Source organism: Triticum urartu, chromosome 7, assembly GCF_003073215.2.
Source record: "Triticum urartu cultivar G1812 chromosome 7, Tu2.1, whole genome shotgun sequence".
NCBI lineage: Eukaryota > Viridiplantae > Streptophyta > Magnoliopsida > Poales > Poaceae > Triticum > Triticum urartu.
This window is the reverse complement of record NC_053028.1, coordinates 42,159,861-42,170,912: the sequence shown is the minus strand read 5'-3', so window position 1 is coordinate 42,170,912 and position 11,052 is coordinate 42,159,861. Positions and strand designations below refer to the sequence as shown.

Below are 11,052 nucleotides of genomic sequence, written 5' to 3'. Positions count from 1 at the left end.
CGATAGGTGTGGCCGGGTGACCAAGGCGAGCATGCCACTATGACGGAGATACCCGAACTCCACTGAAAACACGAGCGACACCAGGATGCTCCAGACGATAGAGGCCCTGGCACAACCGCCCGCTAAGAAGAATGTCCCTCGTGCCCCGATCCTTAATAAAAAGATCAAAAGGATGAAATTCACAAAGCACATTATTATCACGTGTGAGTTTAGGAACAGAAAGAAGATTACGTGTCACAGAGGGAACTCTAAGCACATTACGAAGTTGAAGACTCCTATTTGCATGCCTAGTGAGAAGAGATGCTTGACCAATATGAGATATATGCATACCTGCTCCATTGGCGGTGTGGATCTTGCCGGAGCCATGGTAGGGTTCGCGAGTATGGAGCTTGCCCATCTCACTCGTCAGATGCTCCGTGGCCCCAGAGTCCATGTACCAGTGGGGATCAACAGAGTAGGACTGAGTGTGCCCTTGCTGTTTCGTGGACACCGGCCGATCTGCCATGGCCACCTGACGTGCAAAGTTGCGCGTATCCTTGCCATCATTGCTGAGACCCAGAAAACTCTTCTGAAAGCGTTTGTGACACTTAGAGGGCCAGTGCCCTTCAATGCCACAGAGCTGACACACACGCTTACCGCCAGCCCCTGGTAATGTCGCGGTAGCAGGGGGGCCGAGGCAGTCAGCGGTGGTAGCCCCGAAGGGGTCCGGGATGATGAAGACGAGCGGCCACCCTTGGTGGCGGCGTTGGCCGAGAGAGAGCCCCCACTGACCCTGGAGCGGCGCGACTCAACCCGCTGCTCCGTGAGAAGGAGACGGGGAAAGACCTCATGCGCCATCATGGGGTTCGAGTTACCCCGCTCGTTGATGATCTCGACCAGGGCGTCATACTCCTCATCGAGACCATTGACAATGAACGAGTTGAACTCGGAGTCGGTGAGGGGCTGCCTGATGGAGGCCAACGTGTCGGCAAGGCCCTTGACCTTGTTGTAGAACTCAGTGGCCGTGGAGTCCAGCTTTTGACACTCACCAAGCTGGCGACGAAGCGTGGAGACACGAGCCTGCGACTGCGCCGCAAACGAGCGCTCGAGAATGGTCCATGCCTCATGAGACGTCTTGGCGAAGACAACAAGTCCAGCAACAGCCGGAGTGAGTGACCCCTGGATAGAGGAGAGGTTCGCCTGGTCCTGCCCTGTCCAGACACGGTGCGCCGGATTGTAGACCGGGCCGTGCACGCTATCCACCAGCGCAGGGGGACAGGGGAGAGAACCGTCAACGTAGCCCAGGAGATAATGACTCCTGAGGAGCGGGAGGACCTGTGCACGCCAGAAGATGTAGTTGTCTGATGACAGCTTGATGGTGATGAGGTTCCCGAAGTGAAACGGCGGCGGCGGCAAAGAGCCCGCAGAGTAGACTGCCGGAGGCGTATACGCCGTAGAGACAGAGTCCGCGGTTGCAGCCACAGTCGCGGCCGGGGGTGTTGTAGTCGCGGGAACAAACGATGAGGGGGCCGAGCCTGAGGTAGCGAAGCCAGCCATCAGGGCCGACGAGGACGTCGTCAGCACGAAGGACTGCCCCCCACTAGACGGGGCGATCGGCACATCGCTGAAGGAGGCGGACGAAGGGGCGCCCGCTGTGGCACCAGCGGGATACGGCACGATCGCATGACCCGGCGACGAGGAGAAAAGGGACCCGAGACTCCTCGTCCCGATCGGAGAGGTGGAAGCCGCGGCGGCATCGAGAGGTCGAGAGAGAAGAGCCGCGAGGGAGGCCGGCAAGAAGCTAGCCGTGGAGGAGCCGGATGCGGCAGGGCCCGACATGGCGAAGGCGACGCGATCACAGAGACGGCGGCGGCACGGCGCAAGCAATAAGAAACCGCGGCGGCAGCGGGTTGGAGGGTTTGGGCGGAAGCGTGTTGACCTAGACTGATACCATGTCAAACAATAGAATTGAAGGAACCGGCTCAACCCTCTAGAGGTGGCCTATCTCATATATATAATGAAGGGGTACAAGTTACATCATACGTACATATACGTATACAACTACAGAAGCTATACAGTCTAACAAGGACTGAGAAGCTCACACAGAGAAATATCACGAAGCATCATGTGTACTGCACGCACGTACCATATATTCGAGCAGGGCTTCTCATGCAAATAAGGAGGAGGAGAAGAAGATAGTAGAGTACAAGAGTATGAGAATAACCACCATTGTTTATTTCCGAACCCAGGGGAGGAGAAGAAACATGCACGCACACATTACCTCGTTCGCTAGAGCTAGCTAGCTTAGCCGGCCAAACACATCTTAACTTGCATGTACAGAGTGAAAAAGGGGGTGTAATGACGGTTCGCCTCGCCTCATTAAGCTCTCCTCCACTGTTGGAGAAGGCTGAGGGCTAAAGGACTCCAACACGTCACAAACAACGTACACGCAAATTAACTCACACACCGGCCGGTAATTAAACCCGTCACTAGCTCTAAAAATCTCTCCCTCTCTCTCCAAAGATCTCCTCTTCGTCTTCCTCCATCTTCTTCCAGCCCACACACGGCAATCAAATCAATGGTGGCTCCAAGGGCGCGCGCTAATACGCGCATGCGCCGCGTCGAATCGATGCATGGATCCGTATTTACACACTGCACTGCACCTCGCCGGCCGTCGGCCCGCCTGGCAATGGCGCCAGGCCGGACCGACGGACCGAACAAATGGAAGGTCGGGGCCTCAGCGGGCGGCGGCGCAGGGGAGGGAGGAGGCGGAGCAGAGGGAGCGGAAGGCGAGCTCCTCGCAGGGGAGCACGAGCAGGTCCCCGGCGCCGCCGAAGCCGAACTCCTCCTCGGCGCGGCGGAGCAGGGAGCGGAACTCGGGCCGGTCCAGCACCGCGATGGGCACCACGAACCGCCGCCGCGACTCGCCCACGTACACCGCGAAGTGGCCCCGCGGCACGTCCGACGGCGCCGCCTCCTCCTCCTCCTCCCAGTGCCGCTGCTCCTGCCCGTGGCCCTGCTGCTGCTGCCGCCGACCCAGGCTCGAGCACCGCTTCAGGATCTGCTTCAGCCCCGCCGCGCCTCCCTTCTTGATCGCCATTACTCGTCCGAGGGTGGAGCTCGCTCCTCCGTTCGTTGGTTGGACTCGGTGGCTGCTGGCTGGCGATGTGGAGGAGGAGGAGGGTGATGGGACGGTGGGGAGGGAGGGGGAGGAGTATATATAGGGGCGAGGTGGCAGGGAGGCGAGCGGATGGATGGATAGCAGCCGTGGTTGGTGCCGTGCCCTCGCCCGCGCGCGAAAATTCTACACCTACGGACAAGTTACAGGCTGCAGCCTACGGACTACCTCTCCTAACCAATCTCTCGCCCCCTCTGGTTTGCGTGGTGGGGCCGGTCATCATGATTTCCCAATCCTTTAACCCCACGTCTGTCCGTAGCGCATCGTCCGTTAAAATCTGCGCCGCCCGCGCGTGGTGGTGGGCCGGAGGTGGTGCAGCAAGAAGGGTCACGTACGTACCGGGCGGGCGGGGGTGGGCCGCGGCGCCCGTGGGCTTGCCGGGCGGGCCTGGGCCCGGCCGCACCACCTGTCTCGCCGTGGTTTCACCGTACCGTACGTGAACCAGCGGTGGTGGTGGACTCGAGTAGACTAGTGGTGGTGAATCTAATGGTGGTCCGGATCTGGTGCTGCAGTGCACCAATAACCACTGCTCATCTCATCCAGGGGACCTCTCCTCTCCTCTCCTCTCACGTGTGTGTGTTCGTGCAGGAGTTTATAGCGGGCTGGTGATGCTTCACGTACGTAAGTTCAGATTCTACATGCTGCTCGAATCGTTGCAGTATATATCAAAGCAGAGCCACACTTCAAGCCAAGTGCGCCTTGACATGCATCAAGTCAGATGTATAATTCTGTTCAGAGAACAACAAGGGGCGAGCGATATTGGTGTCACGACGAGCGGCGCGAATCCTCCGACGTAAGTCAGGCAACTTAGCAGCCAAGTGTTCTAGCCACTATTTCAGATGACACTTTATCTAGGTCGGTCTATGGTCATTTAGATGCCGAGATTAAGGCACTTCTGGTTGATAGGTGGTTTGTTTCTCTGAAAATTAGTAGAGATCAATACAGGGTAGCACATCTTTTGGCACATCATAGCCGTACCGAGTGTGTTGTACTGCGGTATGGTTGAGTTCGAGTCCGCCGTGCTGTGAGGAACAGCTGGCTCACGATTGTAACCATGATTTTATGGAGTAAAACTCTCCTTCACCCCACAAAGAAAAAAAAACTTAGCAGCCGGTGACATGTGGGGCCTGACTTATAGGTTAGAGAACCTCAAGGAGCGCCCAGTGCATGCATGCATGCATGGATGGATGGATCATGGATGATGAACTGCGTGATTCAGAGTATGCATGACAGGGCACCATGTGTGCACAAAGTCAATGCTAGAACACCTGTTCAAAATACAAGGTCAAGGCCAGCTGCCAGAACTTAATAGGACCTGATCATCTCCAAGTGGGGAGGCAGGAAATGAGAGAGCAGCTTGAGCGGCGGGGAAGGAAAGGAGCCGGCCAGCCAGGGTTGACATCTTCTGCAGTAGAAAGCGTGGCGTGAAACCTCCACTCAAAGTGCATCCTTTTACTTTACAGACGTACAAAAACACAAAAGAAGAGGAGAGAACAGGCAGGCAAAGATACAGGTAGACGGGGAGCCGTGGAGTGGTGGAGAGAACACGGCTTTCAATGCCCGGGCCGGACCAGCCAGTGTCGCTAGCTACAGTGGCGGCTGCTGCTGCAGACAGGATCGATCATGGCCATATCTCCCTGCCCTGCAAACGTATCTCCCCCACTGTACGGACGCCGCCCAGCGCCAGTTGATCCATCCATAAAATTAACGACTTTGCGTTATCGTGTACTGGGAATGACTAACACCAGGACCAGGAGCGGTGCCGGATTCTCGTGTCACAGAGGACAGATGATGATCCTGCGCTGTGTTTCTGATACATCATCTGTTCCTAAATAATAAACGTTTTGACAGTTTACAAATTCATAAACAGAGCCATTCCTCTGTCCTATAATATAAGAGCGTTTTTGACACTATGTTTTAATTCATTGACCTTGATCATAAGTGTGCCGCACAAACAAATTCACACGCCATGTGTTAGTGGCTAGTGGTTGCATCTTCCGATGATAGGTGGCTCCCTGCTTGAAGGATGGCCACCCCTTTCAGTTTCAACTAGCTTGGGAGCCTTTGGAGTGGAGTGGACCATCTTTTCTTTTTTTTGAAACGGAGGTGGACCATCTTTTTCAAAGATGAGGCACTGACGATAACTGGCACACCGGTGCGCTATGTGTGGAGAAGAGCAAAAAATCTTGGCCTACAAGCTTAGCCTCCACATTAAAGATTTGACTCCGTGATATTTTTGTTGCGTTTGCCTACAAGCTCTAGCAAAGCCACATAGAAAGAATAGATGAATATCATCTTCTGGCTGAGCACATCTGCAGCAGTTTTGAGAGATGTGAATGGAAAAACGAGCGACACAGTAGATCTTATGAACCTGTTAGAATGGCTGTGCGGCGTTGAAGGCGAGAGGCTATATCTGTTCTGCAGTAGACGAGATATCCCAAATGCTATGTATCGCTTGTTGTGAGTGTTGAGCTAATCGCCCACTAAGACTAGAAGATGGGTCGCGGCGTTCCCTATTTGGCGCCTGCTACGGTTACCGGTGACAGTTCTTTTCTGCAACGACTATTTATCGCATTAAGCGATCGCTGCGGGATGTCTCGCTGAAGCTTTTCGAGTTAATAAAGTACTGAATATGCATATGAATGCACTAGTAAAAAAAGTTCTGCAAATGGTATGTGGGGGCCATGGCCCCCACCACCCCACCCCTAGATCCGCCACTGCCGAGCTGTGAATCTAACAAAAAAACAAGCGTTGGGGTCTCTAGAGTTGCTGCAGATCGATGGGCTTTGGGGGGTTGGCTGCGACGACGGCAATCAACACATGGTAGGAGGGTAGTGCCGCGAGGCGGTGTGCAACAGTGCCGGCCGGTAGGGGAGAGGGGTGGAGGCAGGCGAATGGGACAGGTAGGCCAGCGGTTGCCCGAGGAGGGTTGGATCAGATCGTGCCTCGATGAAGATGGTTGGATGAGGAAAGCAGATTGTGAGCAGTTGGGTGCAAATCTAACGAATTTTGAAACGAAGCGATTGATAGGCGCTCCCTATTTCTACAAAGATGAAATAATTTTTTGAACTCATTCAATTTTTTATATATTTTAAACTGGTTGCTGAGGTACCGTGCACCAACGCAATGCTAAGTTGGAGGTCGATCCGACATTCCTTACTATCCGTTTATCACTTGGGAGCTGCGGAGGCTCATCGCCGCTGATTCAATTTTTTTTCGAAACGGAGGCAAAAGATTTGCCTCATCCATTAATTAAGTAGAAGAGAGTTGCCCGGTTAATAAACGGAAAACCGGGCAAAAACCGTCACAAACCGCTGAGCGGCACTCACTAATACACCACACACACCTCACATAGAGGGTCTCGTCAACATCACACACCGGTGTCATCGTCATCACTTCTCACCAACAGGCATCATCGCCCTCCCTGATCTCCGAGCAAGCGACTCCGACTTCTCCGAGCCGCTGATTCAATTGCAAGTACGCACATTTGGCTCCACGCTTTGTGTTTTTTGTTTATTACAAGACCCGCATTATGCAACGCACTGGACTGGATGATCCTTGTTTATGGAAACATCTTTTCTTTTAACTAATCGGTAAATTAAGACGAGTGAGTACTCTGTTAGCACGTGGATGTACAGCTTTCCATTCGCTCCCAGACCTCTTTATAAGTGATTCTAAGAAGTACTACCTGTGTAGCAACAAGAACACGCGCAAGATTGTTTGATTGAACCATATGCAAAACATAAAACAGTTTCGCGAGGTTTGGAGTTACTGAAAAATTCCTATAAAGTATACTGCAAACAAGTCCATGAAAAGGATCAAACAACCTCACTCATATAACTTTTCAAAGACTAGAGTCTCCCCCCAAAAAATGAAAATCATTTTGAATCGGAGTGACCCTTAAAGTGGACCTTGATAAAAACCTGACATGTGACACGAGCACACGGCAACTCCGAAAGTTTTTGATGACAAGTTTAGTTACACGAGGATGTCAACTTTAGTTTTCAAAAATGACAAATTTTGTGCTCCAGTTTATTTGTTTTACACAAACTTGCAGTGTGCTGCTGGAATTTGCCATCCTTTCGTGACTGGAATTGCCATCGAAAAACGTCGGGACTAGAATGTCACACACCCAATGTGTGGCACTTATCATTTGAGATAATATATTATATTCAAATTAACTTTGTCATGCTAATTAAAGAAAGCTCTAGGTTGAGTTTGCACCGAAACTTTTCGCCTTTCAAAATTACTGTACTACAAGCAGATCGATACACACTTACAGAGCTTTGCATCCCCACTGACACGATACCTGGGGGTTAAACGTAGGGCCCAACTAATGCGTGAAGATCGACAGGCCGCGATTTAATAAATACTGCCAGCCCACTGCCGCCCAGCCAAGTTGGTTCTGGTTCAGGTCCATTTGAGGATATTTCCCGGGACGATGTATGTGGTCAGCACTGGTCGATCAGGAGGAGCAGAGCGCCGGCCTCCCATCATCCCATGCGTTCGCTCGTGTCCTGCATTTGTTCAGCAGGGCTGCATGGGCGCTCAACCTAGTGGCAGCATAATGTTGGCACTTATCGCAAATGGAGCCGGCAAAGTATGGACGTAGTAATGTCAACTCAAGCCTGCATGCGTGAACTATGCCCTGATCCTCTGCATTTTTATTCTATGATGACAAGAGCTGGCTGCAGGCCCATTAGTCCAGCTTTCTGCACTAATTGACAACCTAACCGGAGCTGGATCATATCCTTGTGCACACGTCACACGCATGGGTAACTAACCTTGGGTCGTCTAAGCTTGAGAGTAAACAAAGGCGCGCGCGAATGAGCGACTGCCGATCATCATGTAACGTTTGCGAAACAATCTGTGGTTGGATGGTTAGAAAGACAGTGGTGTCTCAGCTGCTCGCATTTTTCTAAATTTATTTCAAGATTGTCGGCGATGCGGAAAAAAAATCTCAAAATAATATGCCGACCCAGTCTCTTGAAACTGCTTATAGAATAGGATATGCGTGTGCGCGTTTATAGAGATGGGTCTATGCACGTAACGTTGAGCACAGTGCGTCCTTGCATGCACGGTCGTCCGGGTCATGCCCAAATCAGGACCAGCAAAGCAAAGGTTCCAGACAAGCGGATTCAGACCTACTGACCTACACGTACCAGCATAGCAGGGCTCGAACAAGAGAACGGTACTCCATCAACTGTAGCCTGTACTAAGGGTCGTGCATGTAACAAACAAGAAGAGCGAAGAGTCGTGCACGTACACACTGTACAGACACACGCGCGCATGCATGCAGGCACACACCTAACTAACTTATGCGAACGTCCTTCCGGTCTCCCTAGGGACGCTGGCGTCGACGACGATACATGCAACATGCCATGCAATGCATGCGTGCACTGCACAGAGAGAGAGAGATAGAGATAGAGAGAGAGAGAGAGAGAGAGAGAGAGAGAGAGAGAGCCCGCTCCGTCGACTCGCTTTCAGCGTAAATGCTGTCTAGATTGGATTCGATACGATGGATGTTGAGATGGATTACCAGCTGCATGCATGCAGGTAGAAAGCAAGAAAGAACAGAGAGTTCGGCCAGACAAAGCAGGCACGAAGGGCTTGAAGGTTAGGCTGTCACCGGTACGTACCGCGCATTGTCTGCGGCGGACAGCGAGCGGGGCGCCGCCGTCGCCGTCGTCGCCAAAGGCGGTCCGGGACGACGGCGACCCGCGGCTAGCTCCGGGGAATCGACTGAACGTGCATCGTGCATCGTGTCATACTGTCATGGACCGGTCAAATCGATCAAAGAGAAGCGGCCGGTAGAGTTTCAGAGTCTGAGCGACCGAGCCTGCCTGCATGCATCCATGCATGCGGAGTGAGCACGTCCGTCCGTCCGTCTGTCGCGCGACCGATGGTGGCCGCGGCCCTTGAGGGCGGCGGGTGAGGGCGACGGCGGCCGGCCGGTCGTATCGCGCGGTGCCGCGGGGCAGGCGATGGACGGCGACGTCTGAGCTTCCACATGGCGAGCCGGCCGGTGGTTCGTTGCGATGTGGTCTCGATCGGCGACGTTGACGGGCCGCCGGGGGAATCCGTCGACGGAAATCATTGCGTTGCGTGTGTCTGTCCCAACGACTCCACCCGTGTGCATGCCCATTGCCGTTGCCGTTGCCATTGCAGCCCATCGCAAGTACACAAGTGTACGTACGTCCTCGATCGCCAGGTCCTGCCATCTAGTGTCATGTTCCACACTTGATTATCGTACGCTCCCATTATTATCATTATTATCCAGTGGTTAATCAAGCGCATTGGTGAAGGAGAGAGCGGATCACGGTCCCTAATCCATGCTTAATTATGGCGATCGGCCAATGATGAACGCCCGCTAATCATGCATGATGGGTTCTACAAGTACCAGCTCGCATTTACACAGCCTCAGCAGTGTGGTTTCAGAGCCAAGTGTCAAGGTCGACATGGCCGGCCGGCGCAATTTCGAGAACGGGATCGCTGAATCTCACTCGACTAAGATTTAACCAAGTCTTAGTCGATGCTATATCCATGAGACCTTACACAAAGATCGGTGTAAAATTTTCTTTTTAGTTTTTTTCTTTTCTTTCTTACATGTTATGTCATCTGACTTAGAGTTGGTTAAGTCTCAGTCGACTGAGACCTAGCTACACCCGAGAACGGAAAATCAGTAGATGAATCCGAGGGAGCTATCGCGGTGGCTGGTACGTGCACGGGCGGAGCTCCAGTTCGGCCAGCTGCGTCGGATCTATATATATTCGTGAAAGGGAAGGGCCTATGATTGAGGAAATGGGAGGGGGACAGGGAGAGATCTTGCGAAGGCTCCTCCTCCTCCCCTGGTCCTTGCCAACAGCCTGTAATATAAGAGCTAGCTAGCTGGACCATCACCAGTAGATCGACCGGCCGGACGATCAAGTTGTGTGTGGTAGCTGAGATAACACAGGAGCATGCACGCATGCAAGGGTTCGTTCGACAGTCCCACGGGAGCGTAGGGCACGCCTATCCGAATCATAGCCCGGTGGTTGGCGCCTGTATGAAGATTCATCAAGCATCGCCATTAAGGCCTTGTACAATGGAAGGTGCTTAGAGAGATGCTTAGAAAAATAAATCGGATTTTTCTGAAGCACCGGTGCCTATTTCTACAGGAGAGACACTTAGTTAAGCGTGTATCCTGTACAAATAAGCACCAGTGCTTAAGAAAAGCCTGGTTTATTTCTCTAAACACCTCCCCTAAGCATCTCCTATTGTATAAGGCCTAACCGGTCCCTGCTACGGCCTGTGATATTGCGACTGCTAATTAAGGGCATCTTCTAGTAAAACCAAAAATGGACGCCCCATTTGTCCGTGAACACGTCCGAATGTGTCCGTGGATAGCCGGGCGAACGACGGGCATCCTACCCCGGCCCTCAGTTTCTCCTCAAAATGCAGCATCTTCGATATAGTAAATGTTCAACATGACATTCCACATATAAGATAGATACAGTAAACTAAAACCAATCGTTATCATCATGACTACTTGAGCGATGAAAAACACGTCCTCCTCGGACACATTAATTGGATAGGGCACACTCGGAGGCGGCTGGTGCGGCGACAACTTCCTCTGCGGCATTCGAGTGGGCGTCGTAACGGTACCCTAGCCTAGCCCAACACCAGCCCAACAAGGGAAGTATGTGACAGAGGCCCTGGACGCAAATGCTATATATCGCCTCTTGCAAGACGAACATTGCTCTCGCCTCTTGCGTTTTGACACGGGCCGTAACTCACTAGCGAATCGAGTGGATCTAGCGTCGTAGTTTTGAAGAATCATCCTTTTTTATGTGTTTTCATCGACTCTGGCTTTCTTTTGGTTTTTAGTTTTTAGTTTTATTTTCCTGTTTTTTAAT

The 11,052-nt window shown here is 52.5% G+C and overlaps 1 protein-coding gene across 1 annotated transcript; it reads right to left on the bottom strand.

The window, feature by feature from the left end:
* Positions 1 to 2,193: 2,193 nt before the first annotated feature.
* LOC125521167 (auxin-responsive protein SAUR50-like) lies at positions 2,194 to 3,170 on the bottom strand. Its single transcript, XM_048686212.1, has one exon. It carries the CDS (start codon positions 3,077 to 3,079, stop codon positions 2,717 to 2,719), a length of 363 nt encoding a protein of 120 aa, XP_048542169.1. The 5' UTR covers positions 3,080 to 3,170; the 3' UTR covers positions 2,194 to 2,716.
* Positions 3,171 to 11,052: the final 7,882 nt, after the last annotated feature.